General features: G+C 66.9%; 3 protein-coding genes across 3 annotated transcripts; 1 reads left to right on the top strand and 2 right to left on the bottom strand.

Moving 5' to 3' along the window:
- Positions 1–865: 865 nt before the first annotated feature.
- Positions 866–5,864, bottom strand: ENTPD2 (ectonucleoside triphosphate diphosphohydrolase 2). The gene is made up of 9 exons (XM_054726777.1): positions 5,668–5,864; positions 4,469–4,586; positions 3,800–3,950; positions 3,464–3,623; positions 3,167–3,394; positions 2,518–2,772; positions 2,307–2,426; positions 1,503–1,637; positions 866–1,408 (listed from the first exon to the last, which is right to left on the bottom strand). The coding sequence occupies exons 1-9, from the start codon at positions 5,782–5,784 to the stop codon at positions 1,205–1,207; spliced, it is 1,488 nt and encodes a 495-aa protein (XP_054582752.1). The 5' UTR covers positions 5,785–5,864; the 3' UTR covers positions 866–1,204.
- A 5,384-nt stretch (positions 5,865–11,248) lies between these two features.
- On the bottom strand, positions 11,249–15,433 carry SAPCD2 (suppressor APC domain containing 2). Its single transcript, XM_008152639.3, has 6 exons — positions 14,833–15,433; positions 13,048–13,160; positions 12,403–12,549; positions 11,995–12,102; positions 11,793–11,915; positions 11,249–11,722 (listed from the first exon to the last, which is right to left on the bottom strand). Exons 1-6 carry the CDS (start codon positions 15,431–15,433, stop codon positions 11,594–11,596), a joined length of 1,221 nt encoding a protein of 406 aa, XP_008150861.3. The 3' UTR covers positions 11,249–11,593.
- A 4,057-nt stretch (positions 15,434–19,490) lies between these two features.
- Positions 19,491–26,399, top strand: UAP1L1 (UDP-N-acetylglucosamine pyrophosphorylase 1 like 1). Its single transcript, XM_054726774.1, has 9 exons — positions 19,491–19,839; positions 20,281–20,485; positions 20,663–20,838; positions 21,099–21,271; positions 21,373–21,566; positions 23,110–23,250; positions 23,633–23,818; positions 24,299–24,365; positions 24,773–26,399. Exons 1-9 carry the CDS (start codon positions 19,551–19,553, stop codon positions 24,854–24,856), a joined length of 1,515 nt encoding a protein of 504 aa, XP_054582749.1. The 5' UTR covers positions 19,491–19,550; the 3' UTR covers positions 24,857–26,399.
- The last annotated feature ends 913 nt before the right edge of the window (positions 26,400–27,312 follow it).

The following is a 27,312-nucleotide window of genomic DNA, read 5'->3' as shown; positions in this document are numbered from 1 at the left end:
CCCCACGCCCCCCACACCTCCCCGTGAGGCTCCCCTACACCTCCCCACACCTCCCCATGAGACTCCACACGCCTCCCACACCTCCCCGTGAGGCTCCCCACGCCCCCCACACCTCCCCGTGAGGCTCCCCTACACCTCCCCACGCCTCCCCATGAGACTCACACGCCCCCACGCTCAGGGCAGCCTGCGGGAGCGCAGGTGGGTGCAGCTGTGTCTGGGTGTGAAAAAACCTCCAGCAGGAGGCGCGCCGGCTCCCTGTTCGCTGGCCACGCTGGGCTCCACAGCAGGCTCTTCAGCAGGTCCCTCCCTCCCGGGGATGGAGCCCAGCACCCTCCCACCCCAATCTCACCTCCCCACACCCACCCACAGGGTTTGCCCCTCCTCCAGTCTCTCGAGCGCTGCTGGACCCTGGCGCCTGCCTTGCCCACGACCTGCCCTCGCCTCTCCACTCCCCGACCCCTCGCCGGGCCCAGCCTGCGGTCTGGCCTCGGTCCCTGACGCAGGTCGGGGTCTGCAGGGGCTCTGCTGGCCGGAGCCTCAGGGCCTCTGGCCGGCCAGCAGCCTCTCCCGGCCAGGCCCGCGGAGCAGGGGGCCGTGGTCAGCACCGCCCAGGTCGGGACTCGGAGAGGAAGTGGGGAGAGCCAAGGGCCACCCTGGGGACCGGGAGTGGCTGGGTGGCCAGCACAGCTGTGGGGAGCGGGGCAGACACTGCTTTAGGACAAACTTTTTATTACAAAATGTTACAAATAGGTGCAGGGCCGCTCCCACCCAGCCCGTGGGCTCCTCATACAGACCCTCCCCTAATACAGACCCTCCCCTAATACCTTCCCCTAATACAGACCCTCCCCTAATACAGACCCTCCCCTAATACAGACCCTCCCCTAATACAGACCCGCTGGGGGGTCTGAAGGCCCCAAGGATCGGAAGAGAGGCTCCACTCCTGGGAGCCCAGCTGAGGTCGCAGCTGCGGGTGTTGGCATGACCCACCCTCGGGAGCAGGAGGAGCAGGAGGCCGGCCATGAGCGGGGCTGCAGGGGCTGCAGGGGCTGGATCCGGAGCCCTTCCCCCACCCGGCCCCGTGGGAGTGGGTGCTGGAGTCCCCGCCTCGGTTTCCGGGCTGCGTTAGCGGCAGCAGCGATGTTGCGTGTGGGGTGAGGTGAGGGACAGGGGTCACGGGGCCGGGACAGCCTCCCCCAGCGGGTCCCTAGATGGCGCTGGGCGACTTGGCGGACCGCGCCCTGCGCAGCAGCAGGACCAGCGCGGCCAGGAGCAGGGCCGCGAAGAGCAGGAGGAGGGCCACCCAGGAGCCGAGGTCCGTGGCCTTGCGCAGCCCCGGCGGGTCGGCGGGGATCATGTTGGTGAGGTTCAGCATGTAGCCCAGCGCCCAGCCGACCGCCGTGTCCCCGGCCTGCGGGTGCGGGCACAGCCTCAGCCTCCACGCAGCCCGGAGGGCCCCTCCGCCCCGGCCCTCCCTCCGCCCCGGCCCTCCTGTCTGCACCCACCTTCTTCTGGAAGGTCACCCGGCTGAAGGCGTGCTCGTCGAAGCGGTAGCCCCGGCTCAGCAGCTGCTGCACGAACATGGCCACGGGGCAGTAGTTGGGCAGGCGGGCCCCCACCCCCGGTGCCCGGGCCTGCAGCTGGGACACAGGCGGGCGGTGTTAGACCCCAGGAGGTGGGGTGGAGGGGTGGCCAGCAGGTGCTGCACCACACACACACACACACACATGCGCGCACACACACACATACACACACACACACACACACACATACATACACACACATATACACACATACACACGAGCCCTCACACATACACACATACACATACACACAAGCACACACACATACACACACGCGCGCACACACATACACACACACATATATACACACACACATACACACAGACATATACACACATATACATGAGCCCTCACACATACACACACATGCACACACACAAGCACACACACATACACACATACACATATATACACACAGACATATACATGAGCCCTCACACATACACACACATACACACAAGCACACACACATATACACACAAGCGCGTGCACATACACACATACACGCGCACACACACATACGCACATACACATACGAGCACACACACACCACAGACACACACACACACAGGCAACGCGGGTAGAAAGACAAAGGCCCAGCCCAGCTGGTTTGCTCAGTGGATAGAGCCTTGGCCTGTGGGCGTGACCTCCCGCTTCATCCGTCGACGCTCAACCACTGAGCCCCGCCAGCTGGGCCCCCTCGACTTTTCGAGCGCCTGGCCTCACCTCACTCCACGTCTGGTTGCAGACGGTGACCACGGCGGCCTCCAGCTGCTGCAGGGTGGCCACGGGCAGCCCCATCGCCGTCCGCAGGAAGTCCACAGTGTAGAAGAAAGCGGAGAAGGCCTGCGGGGGTGGGGGCGGGGGGTGTGCGGTCACGCTGAGCCCCGGCCCCGGGCGCTGCCGGCATTGGCCCCGCCCCGGCCCCTGGACTCACGATGAAGTCGCCGGCCACGGGCGGCTGGAAGACGCCGTTGAAGGAGCATCGGGAGAAGGGGCAGGACGCGAGGTCGAAGAGCCCGGAGACCAGGCCGCGGCAGAGGGCGGGGTCGCCGCTCCCGTTCAGGCTGACCCCGGCGCTGCTGTTGAGGGTCGGGGGCCGCTGGGCGGCGGTGCATGGCGACTCATACACGTCCCGGAGCAGCACGTGAGTGGAGTAGCCCCGCGGCCAGCAGGGGTGGAGGCTGTGGGTCTGGGAGATGATGAAGGTGGGGGTCTCACCACCCCACTATAAGCACTGCCCACCCCAGGACCCCGGGGGCCTCCCCAGCCTGATGAACCTCCCCCAAGCCCACTTGGTGACGTCACTTCTGTCCTCAGGAGCCAGCCATGGCTCCCCATTGCCACTGGGCTAAAAGCAGACCCCTGGCCAGGCCCTCCAGGCCCTCTGAGGTCTGGCCCTGGCCCTGCTTCCCCCGCCGGGCCCTCACCAGGCATCCCCCGGCCACTGAGCCTTGGCCCACGCTGGGTCACTCCCCGCCGTGGCTCCCAGGTAGAGTGGCGGCTGTCTGGCCCTGCCCTGTCCCCTCCTGCCCCTCCCTCCCTCCGCAGGGCACAGGGGTTGGGGGCGGGACGGCCGGGGGCACCTGGAGCACACTGGCCAGCAGCCTCTGGAGGACCTGGTCGCGGCCGTAGCAGAGGAAGCTGTGGGTGTAGACGCGGTACTGCTGGCCGTAGAGCCGCAGCTGGACTTCACTGGCCGGGTCCTCGGCGGGGCTGGCCGCCTCGAAGGTGAGCTGCGTGGAGGCGCCTCCCAGGTCCATGGCCCCCAGCGTCCCCTTCTTCGGCCGGAACCACCGGCCGGCCCAGCCGTACTGTGGGGGGTGGAGGCCGGGTCAGCCGGGGCTGGGCGCGCGCTCCCCTCGGGGCCGGCCCGGGCCCACCTTGATGAAGTTCTCCAGCAGGTAGTTGGCGGTCACCCAGCCAAACACGCCCTCGTCCTGGCCGGACAGGATCCGGGCGCCACGGAAGTCGAAGGGGTACTGGGTCAGCGTCTGCGTCACGGCCGCCAGCACGCTGGCCGAGGCCTCTGGGCTGGTCAGACTGTGGTACAGGGAGGCCTCTGAGCGGCTTCTTCCCGGGCGGCCGGGCCCTGGGGTCCACGGTGCCGGCCCAGAGGGCCCCCGCCCAGGGCTGCCGCCGAGGGCATCGGGGCCCACCCTGTGCCCAGGCTGCTGTGGGGCCCCAGGGCCGGGAAGGGCGGGGGTGGGCATACTCACTTGAGCAGGCGCATGCCCGCCGTGGCTCCCAGGTAGAGGGGCGTGCCCGCGTGCCTCTCCCCGGGCACGTCCCGCAGCGCCTGGTCCAGGCACTCAACGAGACTCCGGCCGGCGCCCGAGGGGTTGTCTGCGTAGCTGGAGATGCCGCCACCTGGAGGGAGGCGGTGAGCTGGGCTCCAGCCTGGCGGTCAGCCTTGAGGGGGGCCAACAGGGCGGGGCGGGGCGGGGGCTCCCACACCAGGTGGCAGCTTAAGGACAAAGACGTTCACAGACAAAGGGGCACCCGTGTCCCACCCAGAGTCTCTGAGGTGCCGCCGGGGCAGTGGGTGTGCGCACAGGTGCAGGACAAAGCCCTGGGCACTGCCCACGGGGCCTGGCCTCCGGGGGCCTGCGGAGGGCGAGTGCCCGCCAGCTCCTCCGAGCCCCTCTTGTCCGTCTGGGGTGTCCAGGCCCCTCTTGGGCCAGGGCTCCTTTCTAGACCGGCAGTGCCCACAGCCCCCCCAGGCCCGGGACCCAGCCTCTCCGTGGGGGCTCCTGCGGCTCCCGCCTGGAGCGCCAGGCGGAGGGACCTGGCTGCTCGGGTGCAGAGGCCGAGGTCGGAGAGGCCCGAGGCCCGACAGTGAGCGGGCATCCGGGCCGGGGTGCGCCTCGCGCTCGGGGGACCCTCACCGCGCACGTCGCAGGAGCTGTGCTGGCCCACGATGCCCGTGTCGTTCTCCTTGTCCGCCGGCCACTTGTAGATGAACATGGACGTGTGGGAGGAGCCCGCGTCCAGGACGATGCCGTACTGGGGTGGGGGTGGGGTGAGGGGTGAGGGGTGAGGGAGGGGCCTGAAGGCCATCCCTTGCCCACTCCCACTTCCCACCGCACTCCACCCTGAGTCCAGGCCAAGGACAGCCTCAGCCGCACAGATTGGTGGGGGGAGAGGGTCAGGAGGGCAGGGCTGTCCTGGCGACCACACGCCGAGGGGCTGGTCAGCTCAGAGTCCCAGGACCCACCACCTTCGGAATCTCGTCCTGGGGATGGAGCTCTGGCCCCGGGAGTGAAGCCGCTGCAGGAAGAAGCATCAGGCCAGCTCTTCCTCCCCTCCCCCCCCCCCCCAGTCTCGAAGCAGGCCTCCCCACTTCCTGCAGGTCAGAGCGAAATAAGCACCCACTTCCCTGCACCTGCCCCCGAGGCAGGGCTGGGGGCGAAGGGCCCTCCAGTCCTCCCCCCACCAAGGAACTCTGCCCGCCCAGCCGACCACCCCCCCTGCCCGTCCACCTGCCTGGCGGAGGCCTTTGGCTGCCATGGCCATCCGGGGGCCCCCCCCTGCCCCCCCCCCCCCCACCACACACACACACCAAGCCTTCCCCCGCCCCACGGTCCAAAAAGGAATTAAGGGAATCAGCCGACTCCTGGAGGCTGGGCCTGGGACCCACCAGGTCTGACCACCCCCACACCCCCTCACTCCCCCCCCCCCCCGCCCCCCGCTCCAGGCCCCCTCAGGAGCAGCTGCCTCTCTGTCAGGACCTCCGGGGAGCGGGGAGGCCTCCCTGGGCCGGGCCTGCCCAGCAGGTCTAGGCTGAGCCCTGAACTGATGTGCCCTGTGGTGCCGGGGTCCCGCCGGGGCCTGGGGCGCATCGGGCAGCAGAGAGCAGCCCTTCACCAGCGCCCCCGATGGCTCCCGGAGGGTTCGGCAAGCGGGTATTCCCCAAACTTGGGCCTCCGGCACCGCGTCTCCCCGGAAGCGCCGCCAGGCACGGGGGACCCAGGCCCGGCCGGGAGCGGAGCGCGGGGAGGGTCTTGGCAGCCACGGGCGCAGCTGGCCCCGCGCGCGCCCCGCAGCTCCGGCCCCGCGCCCCGCGCGCCCGGTGCCCGCGCAGCACCTTGAGGGCGGGCGGCTCCCGGACGTCGCGGGTGGGGACGCACAGCAGCAGGAGGCCGGCCAGGCCCGCGGCGGCCAGCAGCGCCGGCGGCAGCAGCGACAGCAGCTTCCCGGCCATGGGCGGAGCGGGCGGACCGGGCGCGGACGGCAGGGCGGCGGGAGCCGGGTGGCCCAGGCCCGGGGCGCGGGGTAGGCGCGGGGGGCGGGGCGAGGACCCGCCCAGGCCCCGCTGGCCACGCCCAGGCCCCGCTGGCCACGCCCACTGATTGAGGCCCCGCCCACCGCGCTCCCGGGCGGGCTCCCGCCGGCGCAGGTGAGAGGCGCTGCGGTGAGTCACCTGCCCTCCCCGCGCCCCGGTCGCAGCAGCCCCCGCACCGGCACCGGAGGCTGTTGCCTACCCTCCTTCCCACCCATTCACCCTCCCCCTGAAGGCTCATCCCCGCCGGCCGCCCGGATTCCACCCCTGACCTGCCCGCTGACCCCAAGGGCTGGCCTGCCCGGGTCTGCTTGTGGACACCGGGGTTCCCCTGGGGCAGGACCTAGAGAACCCCCATCTCTCCGGGGGTGGTCGTGGCTTTGGGCAGGAGGCCTTGCATAGGGGTGGGCTGGGCTGGGCTGGCCCCCAGGCAGGCTGGGTCACTACGGCCCCTCCGGCAAGAAAGGGCCAGCAGCTTCAGAGCTGACCCGGCCCAGGCTGCAGGCACCGGAGCTGACCCGGCCCTGGCTGCAGGCACCGGAGCTGACCCGGCCCAGACTGCAGGCACCGGAGCTGACCCGGCCCAGGCTGCAGGCACCTGAACCTCGGTGGGGTGGGGTCCAGATGTCTGGCCCTGGCCCCGGCCCTGGCTGCAGGCACAGAGGACAGGGACGCTGAGCTGGCCCCGGCTGGGCTGCCCTCGGGGTGCGGGGAGCTCACAGCTGAGCAGCGTGAAGCCTGACCTGGGTCCCAGGGGTCCCAGGACCAAGGGGAGGACAGAGGCTGAGAAACCTCCGGGGGTGGCCAGTGCAGCCCCGGATCCAGCTCGGTCTTTCCACCCCCGAATGCCCGGCCTCTGTGCTTTGACCCCCCACATGCCCTTTCCCTGGCCAGAGGCCACCCCGCTTCATGCACTTGGAGGACTGGGAGTTCCAGCCCCGAGAAGGACCCAGGGAACAGGCAGGAAGCCCTGTGGCAAGACCACCCACCGGCAGTGCCAGCGACGGGGGGAGGGGTCAGAAGGGCAGCGTCTGAGGGGGGCGGAGGGGGCAGGGGACAGTTGGGCTGGGATCCCTGCCCGGGCGGAGGGTCTGGTGTCACGGGCCCAGCAAAGGAGCCTTTCTTCCCGCTCAGGACCCTGACGGGAAGGGAGGGGACCGGGGCCTGGCTCAGCCTCCTCCAAGCCCGCCTGGCTGAGCCCCAGCAGCGAGTCTCCGGGTGGGGCCGGCAAAGGGCCCAGGCCCGGTTTCCCGCCAGCACCCTCCCCCCCACACCCCCTCCCCGGGTCTTTTCTTCCCCCAGAAAGCCCCGCGGAGGGAGAGGCTGGCACAGGAGGCTGAGAGGAGGCGGCGAAGGCGGCCGGAGCCGGGGCCATAAAAGGGCATGAACGGCAGGCGCGCTGCAGGCTGGCCCCCCTTGGCCGGTCCCCAGAACCCCCACCTCGCCCCACGAGGCCGAGCAGGGCTCCCGGAGTCGAGCTGTCCTTGGGTGGAGCCCCAGCAGGCACAAGAGGACGGAGCTGGGACCTGCCCTGGAGGGGCCCAGCGGGTGGCCCAGGGCCCAGAGGAGCCTGGGAAGGAGGCAGGGAGCCGCGTGGGAAGGCCCCTCCTTGGCGAGGAGCTAGGGTCTGGAAGGGGGTGGGCGGTGGGGGTTCGAGCGGGAGGCAGCCCTGGCAGGAGCCCACCGGGCGGGGCAGCCTTTGGGCGCGGCAGCCTTGGGGAACCTCCGTGGGGTGGGGTCCAGATGTCTGGCCCTGGCCCCGGCCCCGGCAGGAATTCGGGAAGGAAAGGGCTGGAGAGCGGTGTGGAGGGTCCCCCCTCAGAGAGGGGTCCCAGAGGCCCCCTCCACAGGAATCAGACCTCGAAGGGCAGGGACCTTCCCTGGTCTGGGCTGCCTCTGCCTCAGTCTCCCCGTCGGAAACCAGGGTCCTTCACGGGGGAGGCTCATGTGCTCATTCCACAGACGCTTGCTGAGCTTGCCTGTCGGCCTGGGCACTGCAGGCTCAGGTGGGCACAGGGGACCCTGTCCTGGGGGAGCAGACCTTCCTTTTTTTCCCTTACAAATTTTTTTTTTAAGTTGATCACAAAAAGGGAGAGGGAGAGACAGAAACACCAGTGATGAGAGAGAACCATGGATCAGCTGCCTCCTGCACGCCCCCACTGGAGATCGAGCCTGCAACCAGGCATGTGCCCTGACCCGGGCATCAAACCATGACCTCCTGGTTCATAGGTCAACACTCAACCACTGAGCCACGCCGGCTGGGACCTCGTGATTTCCTTAATAACATTGTCTTTTCTTTAGATTACTTTCTTGTAAGGAAATAGTGTACTAGAGGCCCGTTGTGCGAAGATTCGTGCACTAGGCCTTCCTTCCCCTGGCTGCTGGCACCGGTTTTCCTCCAGCACCCGGGACCCAGGCCTTCGCTCCGGCCGCAGCAGAGGAGCCTACAACCTGGGCCTGTGCCCTTAACCAGAATCAAACCAGGGATCCTTCAGTCTGCAGGCCGACGTTCTATCCACTGAGCCCGCTGAGCCCAACAGGGTAGGGCCATCCATGCATTTTTTAAATCCTCCCTGAGGATATGTTCTTATTGATTTTGAGAAACATTGATGTGAAAGAAACATTGGTTGGTTGCCTCCCGACTGGGGATTGAACTCGAAACCTAGACTCGTGCCCCGATGGAGAATGGAACCCACACCTTGTTGGTGTAGGGGGTGGCGCTTCAACTGAGCCGCCTGGCCAGGGCAGAACGTGAACCTTTCAACATGGAGCCTTTTATCCAAGACCAGGGTTTATTTCTCTATGGACACAGGTTTTCTTGTAGGTCTTTCAAAAAAGTTTTAAGTAATTTTCTCCTAAAGGTCTCGCATATTTTCTTTTTCTTAGACTTAGTACTTGTAACATACAATTTTAGTTTTAAATTACATTTTCTAAGTTGTTTTTTTTGCTGGTTTATAGTAATTAAATGGCCTTTTTTGAATTCATTTTGTAATCAGAATCTTATTAAACTCTTAATAATTCACCCTAACCGGTTTGGCTCAGTGGATAGAGCGTCAGCCTGCGGACTCAGGAGTCCCGGGTTCGATTCCAGTCAAGGGCATGTACCTTGGTTGCGGGCACATAATACCCAGTGGGGGGTGTGCAGGAGGCAGCTGACCGATGGTTCTCTCTCATCAATGTTTCTAACTCTCTATCCATCTCCCTTCCTCTCTGTAAAAAATCAACAAAATATATATTTTTAAAAAAAACTTAATGCTAAGACTTTATCAGCAAAGGTGTGGACATCCCCGGTTCCTTCCTGGTCAGGGGAGCGTGCCTTCGACATTTCACCACCGACTGTTTCGCGGAGGGCTCTTATGTAATTGCCTCATTCCCAGAAGTTTCTTACAAACATGAATTGCGTACAGCTGCATGTTTTTTCTGCATTCCTTGCAGTCGTATTTTCTCCTTTGATTTGTTCATGTTGTGGATGACAACACATCTTAAAACATTTAACGAATCTTGCCTTGGGACCGGCCCAAGTTGGATAGACTCGCTTTCTTTGTTGCTGGAATGGGATGAGACTGTTTTTCCATTCTTGCAAAATCCCAGTTGGGGTTTGCACTCCATGTTACAGATTTGAGGTTGCAGATTTCCCTCTGAAAAACCTGCATAGCGCCTGGCCGGCGTGGCACAGGGGCTGAGCACGGACCCAGGAAGCAAGAGGTCACCGGTTCAATTCCTGGTCAGGGCACATGCTGAGGTTGCAGACTCGACCCCCATGGTGGGGCGTGCAGGAGGCAGCTGATGGATGAATCCCTCTCTCATCAATGTTTTTCTCTCTCTCCCTCTCCATTCCTCTCTAAAGATCAAGAAAAACCTATTTTGAAAAAAGAAACCATAGACGGTTCCTTGTTCACATGTTCACGGGCCTTTATTTCCTTGCACGTATAAAAGTTACCTTAGATTCTGGTAATCCCAACAGCTGGGGTATCTAGTCTGTTGTTTCTGTGGCTCCCACGGCGGAGTCTTTCCTTGTGTTTGGAAAACTTGTTTTTAGCCTGAAGGTGCTCATTTCCCTTGGAACTTGCACCCCTCGGGGGCAGAGGTTCTCATGGGGCAGTTTGCCCGTGTGTCACAGACATTCTGGTTGCTTCTGGCATCTAGTGGGGAAGCCGGGGTCCAGAGCACAGGGCCCGGATTGGATTGCTCCATGGTGCCAGCCTGAGAGGCCTCTCCAGACGTCTGCCTCTGCCAGTGGCCCTGCCAACCAGGGACCCCTGAGATCCTGCCCTTGAGGCTGCAGGGCCACACGGGCAACTGATGCCACCTGCATGGAACACGGGGGCCGAGGGAGGCCGCCTTCCCTGTCCTTTGCGCAGCCAGGTCACCCCTGCTACCGGAAGGGCCAGCTTCACGGGGAGGTCGCCTGATGGCAGCCCCCTGGGGCAGACCTAGGTCCTGTCTCCCCACATTCCTGGCCGTTTTGACCCATCCTGGAGGGCCAGGGAGGAGTAGCCAGGGGAGGCGGGGCGGGACGTTCCAGATGGAACAGCATGTGCAAAGCCCAGAGGTAAGAGGTGGGCTGCACAGCTAGAGCCCGAAACCAGAGGGTTGGGTGGGGGCTCCAGGCTGCACCACTGGGGCCTGGGTCTGCAAGTGCTGGGATCACGGGAGGACTCGGAGCAGGGGACCGTGGGTTTCAGTTCTAGAAGCGTCACAGGCTGCATTTGGGGAGCAGAGGGACCCCCCCCAGTGAGGGTGGGCTCAGGGCCTGGGCTAAGTTGGGGGACTGGTCATGGGGTGAGAGGAAGGGGCAGATCCAAGAACCATGGGAGAGGAAGACTTGGGGAGTCCCGTGGGCAGGCCCTCTTGGCTGGCACGGGCGCCCTGCAAGTCTGCCTGGGTGCCCGACGGAGACTGTCCTGCCCTCCGGACCTGCTCCCCCGCCCCCCTCCCTGGAGGACCCGTCCAGCCTCCTTCTGAGTACCGAGCTCCCCTTTCTGAGCAACATGCCGTCTCCCAGCCCAGACCTGGGGCCAGGCTGGGGTGGGAAGACTTGGGGCCCGGAGTCTCCAGCCCAATTCCAGGCACCTTCTTCCATCCTGGGGGTCCCTGGAACCAGGTACAGGCAGACCCCATGCCCCCATCAGCGCCATCCCCACCCCCTCCATCTGTTCCTGCTGAGGGGCCCCTCGTCTGGGTGTCCTGGGTTGAGAGAGGTCACCTGCTTGGCCCTCAGGTGTCCCAGCCCACCCCCCCAAGGTCCCCTACTCCCAGCCCCCACGTGAGACCTCAGTGGGGGCTTCAGGATCCATGACCAGCATGCAGGTGGTGCCCTCTGCTGGCTGCTGTCAGAAGTGCAGCCCCGCGTGGCCAGGACCTTTTTACAGGAGGGGGGGGGGGGAAGGGAGACAGGCCAGCTGTAAACACTAGGCAGGCTGGACACCAGGACACCTGGACACCGGGAGGAGGGACCCACTGACCGCGAGAAAGGGGTGGTAGCAGCAGCTTCAGGCTGAGCCCGCACAGTGGAGCCCTGGCCCAGGTCAGCCCGCATCCCCAGGCCAGGATGGAAGGGCATCCTGGGGGCAGCCCCCTGCCGGCTCCACCTGTGGCTGGGGGGGCCCAGACTGGGACGCGGAGAGCCGTGTCCAGGCCAGCCGGGTGGTCGTCAGCCTGCGAGGCTGGGATCGAGGGGCGCTGCCCAGGGCCAGTGTCCGGCCGGGAGGCCATGTCCGTGCCCGTGGCCTCAGATGAAGGTGGAGTCCAGGGGCCCGGCGTCCTGCTGGCTGAGGGCGCGCGCCTCAAACAGCTGCTTGATGAGGGCGGACTTCTCCTGCTCCAGCTGCGTGATCCGCTCGCTCTTGTCCGTCACCTCCTGGCGGGTGGGGGGCAGTCAGGGCCCGCCCGGCGGCCAGCCACCCCCCGGCCCCCCGCACGCTCCTCACCTGCGTGAGGAGGCGGTTCTGCTCTTTCAGCATCAGGATGGTCTGCTGCTGCCAGCCAGGCGCCGAGGGTGAGGCGGGGGCCAGGGCGGGGCACGGGGGCCCCGAGGAGGCCGAGGGCAGAGCCTACAGGAGGGCACAGTCAGGAGGCCTGGCACCCCTGGCTCAGCCTCCCGGACAGGGTGTGGGGGCCCGGGGCACTCACCGTGCCGGCACAGGCCGCAGCCAGCAGCTCGCCCAGGCAGCGGGCCACCTCCTGCACCTTGGGCAGCAGCCGCCCCAGCGGGCGGGGGCTCCCCTCAGCCCCAAACTCCTAAAAGGAAGCAGCGGAGGGCTGGTCAGAGAGCAGGGCCAGCCCAGGACCAGCCGCCGAGCCTTGAGGAGGCCCCTCAGGTGGCCCTCCTGCCCCCGGAAGTTCCTGCTCAGAACCGAGAGTCTGAGGTGCTGCTGGTCGGGGAGCGTTGCTGTGGGGGATCCCAGCACCCCGGTGGAGGGACAGCCGCTGCGCCCTGAAGAGGGTGGGCAGTCCCACGCAGCCCGGGGTGCGGAGAAGGGGTGGTGTCACTGTGGGGGGGGGAGGGTCACCCTGCCGGGGACGGGCAGTGTCACTCACGGCGCTGGCCCGGCTCTGGCCCAGGCGGCGCTGGCGCTCCTGCACGCGCTGCAGCTGCTGCTGGTACCAGTCTCGGCCCCGGGCCATCATCTGCAGGCCCTGCAGCAGCACCTCCTTCTCCTGCTCCAGCTCCGCCATCTGCTTCAGCTGCCACGCGGGGCACACACGTGCCCGTCAGCGCACACACGTGGTGCGGGCCCGCATGCACTCACCCAGGGACGCCCTGCACCGGAACCCTCCCTCCCACGCGAGGAGCACAGCCTTGTTCCTCCCCCGGGGGCCCAGCCTTCCACACAGGCCTCCCCGGGGACCTGGGCCGATGCCCGGAGCTCCGTGGCCCCTCCTGAGGTGAGCGGGGAGCCTGGGGCCCAGGCTGGGGCAGGGGCAGCTCTGGAGAGGGGCCGAGCCAATTGCCACGGGGCACCCAGGCCCCATCTCCCTGAAGGACTTCCTGCCTGACCCTGGGCCCTTCCAGTCCTCAGGTGGTTCCAGCTTGGGGGAGGGGAGGTGTTGAGAACTGAGCCCGTTCCTGTCACAGGCCACTCCTGGGACCCCAGGCCTGGCCGCCCCCCCAGGCAGAGCGATGGTCCAGGAGACCAATCCCAGGCAAGATGGAGAGTCCCAGTGCCCCAGGGCCCCGCTCACCAGCTCACAGTCCACTCCGTTTGTGATGGTGTGCCTCCGACGCTCGCCCCGGGCTCGGGGGGCCCGCCGGGGGTCCCCCACGCCCAGCTCCCAGGCCCTGCAGGTCACTGCACCTGCAGCAGAGGTGAGGGCCTGACTAGGCAGCTCCACCCACAGCCTGGCTCCCAGGCCCCTCCTGACCTCGCTCCCACCGCCCCGGCAATGCCTGCTCGTCTCTGGGGTCATCGCCTCTGGGGTCATCGGCAATTGGGGCCTCTCTGGCCCCTCCCCATATCAGTGCAGCCCCGGAGTCTCAGGCAGCGGACAGCCCCGCCCGTCCCTCACCTTTGTACCGGGCTGGGGTCTGGTCCCCACTTGACTCCCCCCAGCTCCCCTCACGCAGGCCTGAGGCCTATAAATGCATGTCCGCACATGACACACGTGTGTACACACATGCACAGGGCCTGATCTCTCTAAGGGCCAGGGCTTGCCCAGCCTGTCTCTGCACCTCCAGTGCCCACCTTGGGGCTGAAAGGCTGCAGGTACTGAGGTGGGGTGGGGGGGGCTCTGAGCTTCTCCACTCCCCTCCGTGTAGCCGGGCCTTTAAGGGTGAGCTAATGCGGGAACACATGGGGCCGTGGGTGGCGGGGACCCAACTTCCAGGTGGGGATCCCGGTGCGCTTAGTCCTCGCTCTGCGCACAGAGAAGGTGCAGGCACCACCTGACTGGAGCGTCTGCAGCCCCAAGTCCACCTGCAGCTGGAAGCCCAGGTTCCCTGAGAGCGTCCTGGGGGCCAGTCGGCTTCTGTGTAGTGTGGAGGGCCCCTCTCTGGGCTCCCTAGCATGACCCACCTCATCAGCTCATCTTTAGAGGCCGTGGGAGTGGGCGCGTGATGCGAGTAGTGGGTGCAGGTGTGCCTGGCGGGGGCACGGCCAGAGGCTGGCACAGGTGGTGTGTGGGCCGCCAGCCAGCCCTGCTCAGGCTCCAGGCGCGCCCAGCGTTCCCGTCCCAACCTGCAGTGCTGTGTGGCGGGAAGGTGCCGGCAGAGGGAGGCTGGGGGGGGGGGGGGTCACACCCCAGGAAACCTGGGCCCAGGAACACTATCCAGTCCACAGGCGGCTCCCAGGTCCCCACCTAACAGCGCCCTGGACGTCCAGCGGGGAGGCCCGTGGGCAGAGATGGGCGAGTCCAGCGAGGCTGGCGAGCAGCGGGCGGCACAGAAAGCGCTGGGCCCGCCCCGGGGGAGCCCCACATCAGCCATCGCCGTCCCTGCCGTCCCTGCCCGAGGCGGGGAGCCTGCTGGCCACCCCGAGGCTGCTCCTCCCCAGGCCTCGGAGTCCCACCCGCCGCTGGCAGCCAGGCCCGGTCCTCTGCCCGCCCTGGCCTCCTGGGGCAGTGGCCTAACCCTCCAGCTTCGCGGTCCGACCGAGAAGGACTGAGAAGACAGAGGGCCCTCCGCAGTCTGGGGGCCCCTCTCGGCTGCCCTGGAGGGAGAGGCCGAGGGCGGGTGCGGGGCGGGTACGTGAGGCGGAGCGCCCCGCACAGAAGAGTCCGCAGGGCCCGGCTCAGGTTTGGTACCGAGCGGGTTCCCGGTGGCCTCGCTGTGGTGCGGGGAGGGCCGGCCTGGCCCCTGGCCCCTGAGCGCACAGACAGGCAGAGGCCCCTTTCCCCGCCGGGCGCAGGCACCCGGAGGGGCCGCCCGCCCCGGTCCCCGCCCCGGTGGGAGATGCCCGGCTGCACTTCCCGGGCTCCGGTCTGAGCTGCGGGCCGGGGTGAGGAGCCACCAGGCGAGCCGCCCGCACTCACCCGCGTCCGAGCTCGGGCTCCGCTCCAGCGCCGGGCCCTGCGGCCGCTCGGGCTCCGCGAGGCCGGGCGCCGCCTCCGCCGGGACGCACAGCTTCTCCAGGCTCCGGGCCGCGCCGCCGGGGCCGACCGCCGGGGGGCGCGCGCCCAGCGGCAGGGGCTTCCGCTCCAGGATGGTCCGCGGCTCCTCGGCGGACGCGAACACCAGGCGCTGCGGGGGCGGCGGCGGCGGCGGCGGCTGGCCCCCGGGCCGCGCGGGGCCGCCTCCCCGGGCCGGGGCGCGCGCCGGGCCCCGCGGGCCGTCGTCGGCGCTGCCCAGCGAGGCGCGCAGACCCGCCACGAAGCGCTCGAAGGTCAGGTAGCCGCTGGCCGGGGCCACCTGGCGCAGGCCCTGGAGCACGCCGCGGGGCAGCTCGCGCGTGTCGGCGCCCCGCCAGCGGGACTCGATCTCGCGCAGGTGCACGTAGCCGCGCCGCCGGTCGTCCAGGATGTCGAAGAGGGTGCGCAGGCTCTGCAGGAAGGCGCGCGGCAGCCCCTCGGTGCCGGGCTCGGCGGGCGCGGCGGGCGGCGCGCGGCCCGGCTCGGCCATCGCGGCTCCGGCCATGGGCCTGCCGGCCGGGCTCCGTCCTGGGCCCGCCCCCGGCTGGGTCCCCGCGCGGCCCGACGGCGGGGCCCGGCGGGCGCACGCAGCCCGTCCCGACAATAGCGGCTACTTTTTGAATGGGCCTCCGCGTGGCGTCAGCGCTCATTAGCATCCGCGGCGGCCATTGGCCGAGGCTGGCCCATCTCCTCCCCGATTGGCTGCGAGGCCGCCAGCCCGGTTTGATTTTCCGGAGAAGGGCCCCGGGCCCCGGCCGCTCCAGCCGCACCGGGAGGGGCCGGGGGCGCGCGGAGGCCCGAGCGGCGGGGGCGGGTCCCCCCAGGTCCCCTCCCTCCTGGCCTCTCTCGGATTGGCTGCTCGCCTACCTCTCCGAGGGGCGGGACCTGGCACTCCACGCACAACCTGTCCCCAGGTGGCCTGGAGGGTAAGGGTGGGGAGCGCACCCCTCTAGGGACCCCCCTTCCCCCTCCTGCTCCCCTGGGCGCTCTTCGCCGAGGGTCCCGGGCGCAGACGCCGCCGACTCTGGGGCCTCTTTCTCCTGCGCCAGGCGGGCCCCCAGGGGATTGTGGGCTCCAGCCAGCTGGGCGCTGCCCCTCACAGAGGCCTCTCTGTCCCCACAGCTGCGGGCCCCTCCCCTGGTCCCGGGGGACGGCCTGGCCTTTCCTGCCTGTGGCAGGACAAAGCCCCTTTTTCCTGTGTCCCCAGATCCCCATCTGTGACCAGCTCTCCCCAGCCCCGCGGTCCCCTGCTGCAGCCTCGCCTCTGGCCGGACGCCCCTTCCAGCGGCTCTCCCGGCTCTCCCGGCTCCTGGGCCGGGCCAGGCCGCCCTGCGTCCCTGGGGTCCCTTCTTCCTTTCCAGCCAGACCCGGTCACTGTCCGGTCAGTCCGGGTGGGCGCCGGGGCTGAGCCTGCCGTCCAGCTCTGGGTGCTCATCTCAGGACTAAACGGTAGGACCCTCGCCCTGGCCGGCCGGTGTGGCTCAGTGGATAGAGCGTCAGCCTGCAGACTACAGGGTCCCGGGTTCGATTCCGGTCAAGGGCATGTATCTCACATCAATATTTCTCTCTCTCTGTGTCTCCCCCCTCCCTTCCACTCTCTCTAGAAATCGATGGAAAAATCCTCGGGTGAGGATTAAATACAAATAAATAAAATAAATGGAGGACCCTCCTGGAGCCAGAGAGCTGCCCCAGAGGCAGCCTGTCCTCCAGCCCTGCCTGGTCCCCCATGCCCCCTGCCTCAGTCTCCCCAGACATCCCCCATCCCCAGCACTGGCCACCGAGCATTCTCACGTGTCATCGGCTGCTTTCTGTTCCTTGGGCCCCGAAGTATTGGTGCCTGTGTCTCAGGTTATAAGGGCTATTGCCTTGGCCAGGGAGTATCCTGGGCCCACTTCTCCCCTGGGGGTACCCCTCCAAGGTCAGAGCTCCTTTGTGGTAAGGAATTTAGGGGACCTGGAAAGCTGGGAGCCTGGAGTCCTCCCCTGGAGCCTGGCCTGCCCCTGGCTCCCCTTCGTGGCAGGACTGGCCACCGTCCCAGGGAGCATCCCAGGCGTTCCCCCCCAGTTCCCTCCCTGCCTCCTCTGCCCCCAGCACCCCCCCCCCGGCCCCCATGCCTAGGGCACCTGGCATCTCCTCACGTCTGGGCGGTCGCCCACGTGGCTTTCCCGTCAGGAATGCCCTTCCCGGGCAGCTCCTGGCTCAGTGGTCGGCAAACTCATCGGTCAACAGAGCCAAATATCGACAGTACGATTGAGATCTCTTGAGAGCCACACTTTTTAAACTTAAACTTCTTCTAACGCCGCTTCTTCAAAATAGACTCGCCCAGGCCGTGGTATTTTGTGGAAGAGCCACACTCAAGGGGCCAAAGAGCCGCATGTGGCTCGTGAGCCGCGGTTTGCCGACCACTGTCCTGGCTGACCGCAGCAGGCACACTTCAAAACTCCACTCGGGTCCCTGACCCACCCTAAGTCAGTGAGGTGCCCTGACCCTCGAAGCCTGCTTTCTCCGTGCTGAGGGGGCGGTCTCCCCGGAGTCCCTGTGCTCTTTGGGAGCAGGGGTGGGGGCACCCCAAGGCCCGGCATCAGCCCAGCCCGCAGTGGGTGCTCCGTGGCCGGCACAAGAGGAACCTTATCCAGGGGGTCACCAAGCCTGCTTGAGGCCTAGGGACGGGAGGGCTGGGGACGGGCTCTGTGGAGGGTGCGGAGGCCGGCGGCTGGCGGCAGCGGCCGGCAGGTGGTGCTGCTGCAGCCCAGGCCAGGGCAGCCCGCAGCGCTGGGGCCAGACGGGCCGTGAGCCCGAGCTCGCCGTGCAGAGGAGTCTGAAGCTGTGTGGGCGGCGCCCCACTGACCTTTGGTCCGTGGGCTCCCCTGTGGCCCCTGGCGAGGCCCTGGAGGAACATCCAGAAGAAACTGGGATGGGTGCCGGCTCAGGGCGTGGGGCTTAGGTGTGGCCCGTGTTGTTGGCGCCCGAACTCTGATCACTTCCTCCTCCAACCTACTTCCCAGCCTGCTCTGGGCCCTGCTCCCCTGAACCTGTGGGATGAGGCCCTCGGGCGAAGGGAAGGTGACTCCTGGCCACAGGTCTGCCCTTGGCAGGAGGCCCAGGAAACTGCCTGCCTCGCTGGCACGCCCGCCCGTGGGCACCCGTCTGCCCAGGTGGCTGGCAGGTGCCTCCGGCTACAAAGTCCCAATGGCCCAAACCCTCCTGATCACAGGCCCACTCCCACCTTGAGGCAGGATTTGGGGGTCGCCCGGGCCAAGACAGGCCCCAAGTTCATGTTCAGACACCTGGCTTCCAGGGCACCTGTGGGGGGGCGATGAGTCCCCATGGGCTCTGTCCCGGGTGCAGGCCTCTCTGCTCCCACTCACACCCTCCACCTCCAACATCTGCCCCAAACTGCCCTTCGCCTGCCACAGACCATTCATTCATTCACTCACTCATTCATTCAGCAAGCCATCCCGGTGCTGGGCTTGGGACCAACACCCATTCATTCAGCCAACAGCACCAACGGGCCCCTCCTGTGGGCGGGGCATTGATGGGTGACTGGCAGGGCAGTGAGCCAACACGCCCATCTCTCCTGGATGGCGGGGTGGAGAAAGGCAGGGAGGCAGTTGGCCCCGATTCTATTTCTGCCCCTCCCACATACATTACTTTTAAGTAATAAAACTAGTTTCTAAAAGTAAGTTCTATCCCCAAACGGCCTTAGATACTTTGAAACTTGTGCCAAGGAAGGTCACAAACAGCAAGGCCAGGTGGGGCGTACCTGGGGCCATGGCCAGCTGTGTGAAGCCTGATGGTTAGACAGCAAGGCAGGGCCAGGGGCGGCTGCGGGCCGTTCCGGTCGCAGGGCGACCAGGAGGAGCCCCCAGGATGCAGGGTGGGCTTGCTGGGCGTTGGTGCCGGCCGGGTCCGTCCTCCGCAGCCAGTCCAGCCGCGAGTCTGGCCTCTTCTGGGGCTGATGTCCCGGCTGCGAGGCGCCTTATTATTATTATTTTTTAAAATATATTTTATTGATTTTTTTACAGAGAGGAAGAGAGAGGGATAGAGAGTCAGAAACATCGACGAGAGAGAAACATCGATCAGCCGCCTCCTGCACACTCCCTACTGGGGATGTGCCCGCAACCAAGGCACATGCCCTTGACCGGAATCGAACCCGGGACCCTTCAGTCCGAAGGCCGACGCTCTATCCACCGAGCCACACCGGTCAGGGCTGCGAGGCGCCTTAGTAAATGCGAACGGGGCAGGAGCAGGGACAGACCCAGCCTCCCCCCTGCGGCACCCCCCCCCCCCCGTCGAGCGCCCCCCTCCCGGGCAGGGGGCAAAGCGGGTGTATTTGAACGGAATTCAGTCGGCAGAGGGGTCGCAGAACCTCCGGGGAAGGGCTCCCCGACTCGAGGCGCCCCCAGGCCTCCGGCGTTCCTGGCGCCCGGTCCGGTTCCTAGGCTCACCGCTACCCCAGAGGTCCCTCTGGGCGGGAGGGCGGAGTCGGGGCGCAGCGGGGCCGCATCTCGGGGGCAGGGCCGGGGCGGGGCGCTGGGGCCGGCACCGCCCGCCGGGTCCCGTGACGCCGGTGGGGCCGCGCGGGTCACGAGGGCCACCGAGGCCGGGGCGGCAGGGGCGACATGGCCTCGGAGCGGGCGGTGCGCGCCCGGCTGCAGCGCGCGGGCCAGGAGCACCTCCTGCGGTTCTGCGCGGAGCTGGAGCCCGGGCCGCGCGCCGCGCTGCTGGCCGAGCTGGCGCCGCTGGAGCCCGAGGCGCTGCGCGAGCACTGCCTGCGCGCGGCCGCCGCCTGTGCGCGCCCCCCGGGGCCCCCGCCCGACCTGGCCGCGCGCCTGCGGCCCCTGCCCCGCGAGCGTTTGGGCAGCGCCGTCCGGAGCGACCCCGAGACGCGGCGGCTCTGGGAGGAGGAAGGTTGGCGCGCGGGAGGCCCGGGCGGGGCGGGGCGGGGCGGGGGGCCGGCGGCGGGGCGCCCCGCCGGCCGGAAGGGGAGGCTGTGCTTGGAGTTTAGTTTGTCTATTACTTCGCGAAGTCTCCTTCCCGCTCACACACACCCGCTCTCCCTGCGGCGGGGCGCCCCCCAGATGCTTTGTGCGTGCGCACACCCGGCTGGCCAGAGCCCCGCCCACAGGCGTACTGGCTGCAGGGGACCCCTTGCACACTCGCACGCCCTCCTTTCACACCCACGTTGGCGCGGGGGCATTCCTGGTGTCTTGGCCTGGAGGTGAGGCGGGTGTTCGTGGAGAGTCGCCTGCTCAGCCTCCACCCCTCCCCCCCCACACAGGCCTGGGTGGCTCTGACTGCGGGGGGGTGTGTGGTGGGTTTGTCGTCGCCTCACGGCACCCCTGCCTCCAGGTTTGCGCCAGATCGCCCTGAACAAGGTGGCGGTGCTGCTGCTGGCTGGCGGGCAGGGCACTCGCCTGGGCGTGACCTACCCCAAGGGCTTGTACCAGGTGGGACTGCCCAGCGAGAAGACCCTGTACCAGCTGCAGGCGGAGCGGATCCGGCGGGTGGAGCAGCTGGCTGGCAGGCGCCACGGGACCCGCTGCACGGTGCCCTGGTGTGTGTGCCCTCCCTGCCTGGCTTTGGCCCCAGGGATCCCCCCACGTCGCCGGGCTCTGCTCCCCACAACCCCTGCATCACCCTGGACAGCGCTCAGCATCCACCCAGATGGGCCCCGACGCCAGGCCCTGTGGGACGGAGCCCGGCCCTCCTAACGGCCTGCCCTTCCGCGCAGGTACATCATGACGAGCGAGTTCACGCTGGGGCCCACGGCCGAGTTCTTCAGGGAACGTGGCTTCTTCCACCTGGACCCCGGCAACGTGGTCATGTTTGAGCAGCGCATGCTGCCCGCCGTGACCTTCGATGGCAGGGCCATCCTGGAGCGGAAAGACAAGGTTGCCATGGCCCCAGGTGCGCCCCACCCTGGCCTGTGCTGCGGGGCAGGAGGCGGGGACCGCGGGAAGGTGCTGCCTGAGGCTGAGCGGCTCTGGGAGAGCGGCCTCCCTGTCCGGCCTCATTTCCGCGTGTCACGGGCAGAACCACAGGCCTCCTGGGGTAGTGAGAGCGCCTCGGGCGCAAGGTCCAGCCCGAGGCCGGGGCCTCGCGCCTCCAGCCTGGACAGCACGCTGGGGCCCGGCTGGACCCTCACAGGGCGCCCCCTCCCTCCGCAGACGGCAATGGAGGCCTGTACCGTGCGCTGGCCGACCACGGGATCTTGGAGGACATGGAGCGCCGGGGCGTGGAGTTCGTGCACGTGTACTGTGTGGACAACATCCTTGTGCGGCTGGCCGACCCCGTCTTCATCGGCTTCTGTGTGCTGCAGGGCGCGGACTGTGGCGCCAAGGTGAGCCCGCCGGCCTCCGCAGCCGAGCCTCACCCAGCCAGACCCGCCCGGACCCGCCGTGCCCGCCTGCCCCAGCTCCCAGCGCACCTGTCTGGCTGCAGGTGGTGGAGAAGGCGTGCCCCGCGGAGCCGGTGGGCGTGGTGTGCCTGGTGGACGGCGCCCCCCAGGTGGTGGAGTACAGCGAGATCAGCCCCGAGACCGCCAGCCTCCGCGCGCCCGGCGGGGGCCTGCTCTACAGCGCGGGCAACATCTGCAACCACTTCTTCACGCGGAGCTTCCTCCAGGCGGTCACCAGGTGAGCAGCGACGGGCAGGCCTGAGCAGGTGGGCCGTGGTCAGCGTGGCCCGTGGGTTGGAGTGGAGAAAGGTTCTTGGCGTTTAAAGAAGCCAGAGGGCCCGGCTGGCGTGGCTCAGTGGTAGAGCGTCGACCTATGAACCAGGAGGTCATGGTTCGACTCTTGGTCAGGGCACATGCCTGGGTTGCAGGCTCAATCCCCAGTGGGAGGCGTGAAGGAGGCAGCTGATCAATGATCCTCTCTCATCATTGATGTTTCTATCTCTCCCTCTCCCTTCCTTCCTGAAATCAATAAAAATATATACATAAAAATTAATATTCTCCCGCCTTTAAACAAATAATAATCCTAACATATAAAAACCCACGGTCCGTAATGTCCAAAATGAACGAAGGCTCAACCGACCAGAAGTCAGTCCTGCAGTCAGTACTGGGTTGCCGTGGCGACCCAGCACTGGCTGCTGAGGGGGCTGTAGATCAGTCCCGGAGAGAGGCCCGAAGAGAGAGGCAGGGTCTGACCTGCAGCCTCCATGGCAGCTGTTGATCAGCCGTTGCCTCTCTCTTTCTCTCCGGGCCTGGCCAGCAGCCTCACCTCCACAGGGGCTGCTGATCAGCCCCACCTCTCTGATCAGGCCTGGAGATAGACCCGGAGACACTGACTGGCATAGAAACCAACCAATCGGAACCAAATCTGGGTGAACTGTGAGGAGCCATGGCTGCCTAGGAGGGGGAGCTTTTGACACTGATTGGCATAGAAACCGACCAATCAGAACCAAATTGGCCGTCAGGGGAGGGCCATTGGGGCAAGATCAGGCTGGCAGGGGAGGGCAGTTGAGAGCAACCAGGCTGGCAGGGGAGGGCAGTTAGGGGTGATCAGGCAGGCAGAGGCAGTTGGGGGTGAGATCAGGCAGGCAGAGGCAGTTGGGGGTGAGATCAGGCCAGCAGGGGAGAGCAGTTGTGGGCAAGATCAGGCTGGCAGGGGAGTGAAGTCAGGCAGAGGCAGTTAGGAGTGACCAGGCAGGCAGGCAGAGAGGTTAGGGGTGATCAGGCAGGCAGAGAGGTTAGGGACAATCAGGCAGGCAGGCAGAGGCAGGTGAGCGGTTAGGAGCCAGCAGTCCCAGATTGCGAGAGAGATGTCCGACTGCCAGTTTAGGCCCGATCCCCACAGGCTAGGCTGAGGGACCTCACCGGTGCACGAATTCGTGCACCAGGCCTCTAGTAATGATAATAATAATAATAAATAAAGAAGCCAAAGGCCCCAGAGAGCCCAGCAGCGGGTAAGGCTCTGGCCAGGTGGCTGTCCCTCCTGCTGTGGTGTGTGTCCCCCCAGCACCACCTCTGCCCCAGTGGCCACCTCACCTGGGCAGGGAGGAGACTGCCTGCTCTCGGGCCAGGGAAGGGGTGGGTATCTGTGCCCTCCAGAGACCCTGCTCGGCTCCCACCACCGGGTGCCCTGCTGGACCCACCCGCCACCGGCCCCCCGGCTGGGCGCCCTCAGGGATCCTGTCTGAACTGCATCTGCCTCCCTCGCCCTCCTGTCCCCGCAGGGAGTTCGAGCCCTTGCTGCAGCCGCACGTGGCTGTGAAGAAGGTCCCGTACGTGGACGAGGAGGGGAACCCGGTGAGGCCGCTCACCCCGAACGGGATCAAGATGGAGAAGTTCGTGTTCGACGTGTTCCCGTTCGCTGAGTTAGTGGCTGAAGTCATTTCCTTTTGTCGGGGCACGTGCTCAGGTGGGGGTTCCCAGGCCCAGTCGGGCGGGAATGTAGAGGCTGAGGTGGGGGCACAGTGGGGGCGCCCCCTCATAGTGGGGAGCTGGGGGGGCTACAGGCAGGTCTCGGGGAGAAGGCCAGAGAAAGCGGCCCCCTCAGGGGGGCGTAGGGAACATTGGGGCCATGGACTTTGGGGGAACACCTGGCCCCGCCTGAGCCCTCGTCTGCTGTTTCCAGGTCAGGGTGCTGGGGCTCTGGGGGACTCCAGGCCGCACCATGGGCCCTCCCGGGGCCTGCTGCTCCGGAGCAGGTCTGTGGGCCAGGACGTGGGGTTACTAGCTCTTCCCCTGCGCCCCCAGGAACTTCGTGGCCTTCGAGGTGCTGCGGGAGGAGGAGTTCTCCCCTCTGAAGAACGCTGACTCGGCCGACAGGGACAACCCCACCACGGCCCGGCGGGCCCTGCTCGCCCAGCACCTCCGCTGGGCCCTGCAGGCAGGGGCCCGCTTCGTGGACGCTCACGGGGCCCCGCTCCCGGAGCTGGCCAGGTGAGGGTGGGCCCAGCTCAGCCAAACAGTGTGGCCCCGGGGACGGTCTGCTCAGGCCCCGGGGAGGTGGGGGGGACGCAGCCTCACCTGGCTCACTCGTGAGCTTTGAAACCGGGACCCAGGCCGGACGTTCACGGAGCGGCAAGGAAGTCTCCTTTTTAGGGCCAGCAGAGAAGAGAACGTTCGATGTGTATTTCTTCGGTCGCCCACAGCCACCCCCTAAAGCTGGGGTCCCGGCTCTGGGAGGGATGCCGTGGAGAGGGGATTGGGTTCCAGCCCACGTCGGGGCCTGTCACTCGGGCAGGGGCAGCTTGCTCAGGGCTCTGGGTGTCCCGGCGTAGAGATGACCGAGAAAAGGACTGTGGGGACCTGGGCGTGTGCTGGTCAGCCTGCTGGGCCACAAGGACAGGGCCAGCTCCCATGGACGGGGCCGGGGGGCTGGGGTGCGCCCGAGCAGATGCTGACCAGTGGCTCCCTCAGCCCGCCCAGCGGTGGAGAGCCTCCGGCCGTCTGCGAGATCTCGCCGTTGGTGTCCTACTCTGGAGAGGTGAGCGCCGCCTGGCGTCTGGGCTTTGGTGGGGTCAGGCCTGCCTGGTCAGGGCAGGGAGACGGTCTGGGGAGAGGGGGGTCCGTGGGCGGAAAAACCACAGCTCTGCCTCCTTTCACCAGGGCGTCAGTGGGTCCTTAGGTTGCAGGGACCTTCCTGGACGTGAGATGGGGGTGGGGGCGTGGAGCCCTCGAAGGTCCTGGGGGGGCGGGGCTCCTCAGCGAGGCGTGCCGGCCCTTCCCCTCGGGGTGAGCTCTGGCCTGAGCCTGCAGGGGGGTTTCCTGCTGGCCTGCAGTCTTGAGGTGACACCTGACCCCTGTTCCTGGAAGCCCCTCCCCAGCTCCAGGCAGAATTGGGGCCTTGGGGCCCCTCCTGGGGCACGAGGTGGACGCTTGGCTTGTCTCCAGGGTCTGGAGGTGCACCTGCGAGGCCGGGAGTTCCAGTCCCCACTCATCCTGGACGAGCACCGGGTCGGGGCATCGCAGCCGTGACGCTCGGCCCCGCCAGCCCCTGGGGTCCGCAGGCGGGTGGGTGCGGCCCTGGCCCGGGGCTCTGGGCAGGAGCGCAGGCAGGAAGAGCCCTGGCTTACTCCGCGAGGGTGGGACCGGTTGCCATGGACACAAGTGACCACAGGCCTCCTGTGGGCTCCAGTCTTGGGCGTGGGGTCCAGGTGGGAGGCAGAGGGACTCTGGACCTTGGACGGTGGGGCTGAGGGGTGTGTGGCATCACTGAGGACAGCAGACCCTGCCTGGGAGTGAGGCGGGACAGTGGCCTCTCTGGGGAGCCCCAGCCACACCCGGCTTTTCTACAGATGAACAGACCCAACGAGAGGAGGGCCGCTGCCCCCTTCCTGGCAGCTGAACCAGTAATGGGTGCGGCTGGGGGTGCACAGCCCAGCCTGCCGGCCGAGGCCGACAGCAGAGAAACCTGACTCATCACCATGAAGGGCTGGCGGCACCGGGGACCCAATTCTCTCCATTCCCTCCGAGGCCGTGGCCCTCTGTCACGTCTGTGGCCGGTTTGAGCTGCTGAGGGTTAGGTACTGCCTCCAAGAACCTGTGGGACCAGTACCCCGGCCTCCTGTGGTGGTCATTGATCTGGAATTTAACCAGATGGGGCGCCATCCCTCACCCAGTCGGCCAGCGGCTTCTGATCTTGGTGCTCACACTCCTCCCCTGCTCTATGGAGGGGCCTGGGTGCAGCCTCCATACTCGGGGCCACGGCACCCTCCCCGCATCCCCACAGCCTGGCTGAGGCTGGGGGGAGCCAGCTGGTCCTGGCTCTGCTGCTCTGGGCCCCAGCGTCTCCTTCCCCTCTGGACTCGGCACAGGGGCATCTACCTCCCCGCTGACGTGAAGAGCAGCCGCAGCTAAGCCCGGTCCCCTGCCCTCCCTCCACAGCCCCTTACAAGCCTGCAGGGAATGCCGGGGTTCCCCAGGGTGAGGGTGCTGTCAGGACGGGGGGATCAGGTGCAGCTGATTTCTCCAGGGGCTTGGCGTGGACGGTGGCTTCTCTCTGCATCGCCACCTGGGCACCATGGCGGAGTCAGGGCCATGCCCAGGTCTTCCAGTCTCTTGCAAACCTCAAAACCAAACCGTGTGCCTTAGGATCCTCTTCTCAGCGGCTCCACAGGCAAGTGGGGGCCGAGGGCACAGGGTCCACCAGGCGGAGGCCCGGGTCCGGGGTCCTGCCCAGAGCGGCTCACGACCAGAACTGGAGCCGGGAACACAGCACAATCTCTCTGATGAGTAACGTTTTCTGGGCAAACCATTGAAACAGCTCACGTAAAAACACACATGTTTTCAGATAAAGTTTCAGAGAGCAGAGGGCCCAGGTGCCCTTCACCGCGTTCCCCACATTTGTAGCTTCAGTGGCTCCAGGACGCCACCACCCAGTACTCCTGCTCAGGCACTTCTCACCGATGTGCCTCCCTGTGTCCCCTCTGTATTCTGGAAGCTGGGTGGTGCCGTCACCACAAAGATCTTCCTGCCTTTATCTCTAACCCCAGACAACTGCTAATGAAACAGCTGTGTTGGAAGCATCGCCAGACTATCGATTTTTTCGCACACAAGGTGGTGGGGAACGACCAGCAAACCCCACGTGCTGTGGTGGCCCAGCATGTGTGGTGGGAACAGCGCGGGGTGTTCACAGCTCTGCCCATCAGCGGGACCGCCCTGGGCCGACTAGGAATCCCTCCTGCTTGCTCTGCCCAGCTCCCTACCAGGCTGGGGGTGGGGGTGGGGCTTGCAGCAACCTAGTGGGCCAGGCCCCTGGAGAGGGGGCCCAGAACCTGCCCCTGGAAGGAGCTCTCCAGGCTGGGCTCCTGCGTTTTCACGTCTGAGACTGGTGACTGCGCCCTCCTCCCCCTGCATCCTCCAGGAGCCACCTTTTCTGTTGGAAGCCGGCTGGGCGGGGCGGGATGCTTGTGGGCGTCGCCAGAACTACCAGCTGTAGGAGACCTGCAGGGAGCTGAGAGGTGGCCCCTAGAAGGGAGGGGACTGGGAGGGCGGCAGGAGCTCCCTGGGACAGCGCACACCAGTCAGGGGCCGAGCTGGCCGCGCACACGGCGGGGAGCCCTGCAGACACCCGGACAGGTCACAGGCAGGGCTGCCTGGAGCAACGGCGGACCCCGAGCTGAGCAGGTCCCGAAGCAGCGGGCGGTTCTGCTACGGGTGGAACAGCGCGCCCCGCCGGGTGCGGAACCGCAGGGCGCCCCAATGACCGGCCTGTCCGAGGGATGGAAACCCCGCGGCGGGTCGCCGTGACAGCGACGGCTCCATCCAGGTGGCTGCACCGCCCCGGCCCAAGGTGGCGGAGCGGCCGGCCAGTCTTCACCGACCACAGGACTCCGGTGCACACGGGCTCCACTACGGGGAAACCGGACAACGCGCGCTCGGCCGGACGCTGACAGCTCGGCCCGCCTCCCAGCCGAGGCCACGCCCACACC

Source organism: Eptesicus fuscus, chromosome 15, assembly GCF_027574615.1.
Source record: "Eptesicus fuscus isolate TK198812 chromosome 15, DD_ASM_mEF_20220401, whole genome shotgun sequence".
NCBI lineage: Eukaryota > Metazoa > Chordata > Mammalia > Chiroptera > Vespertilionidae > Eptesicus > Eptesicus fuscus.
The sequence above is the reverse complement of the archived record's forward strand: the minus strand, read 5'-3'. Positions and strand labels throughout refer to the sequence as shown.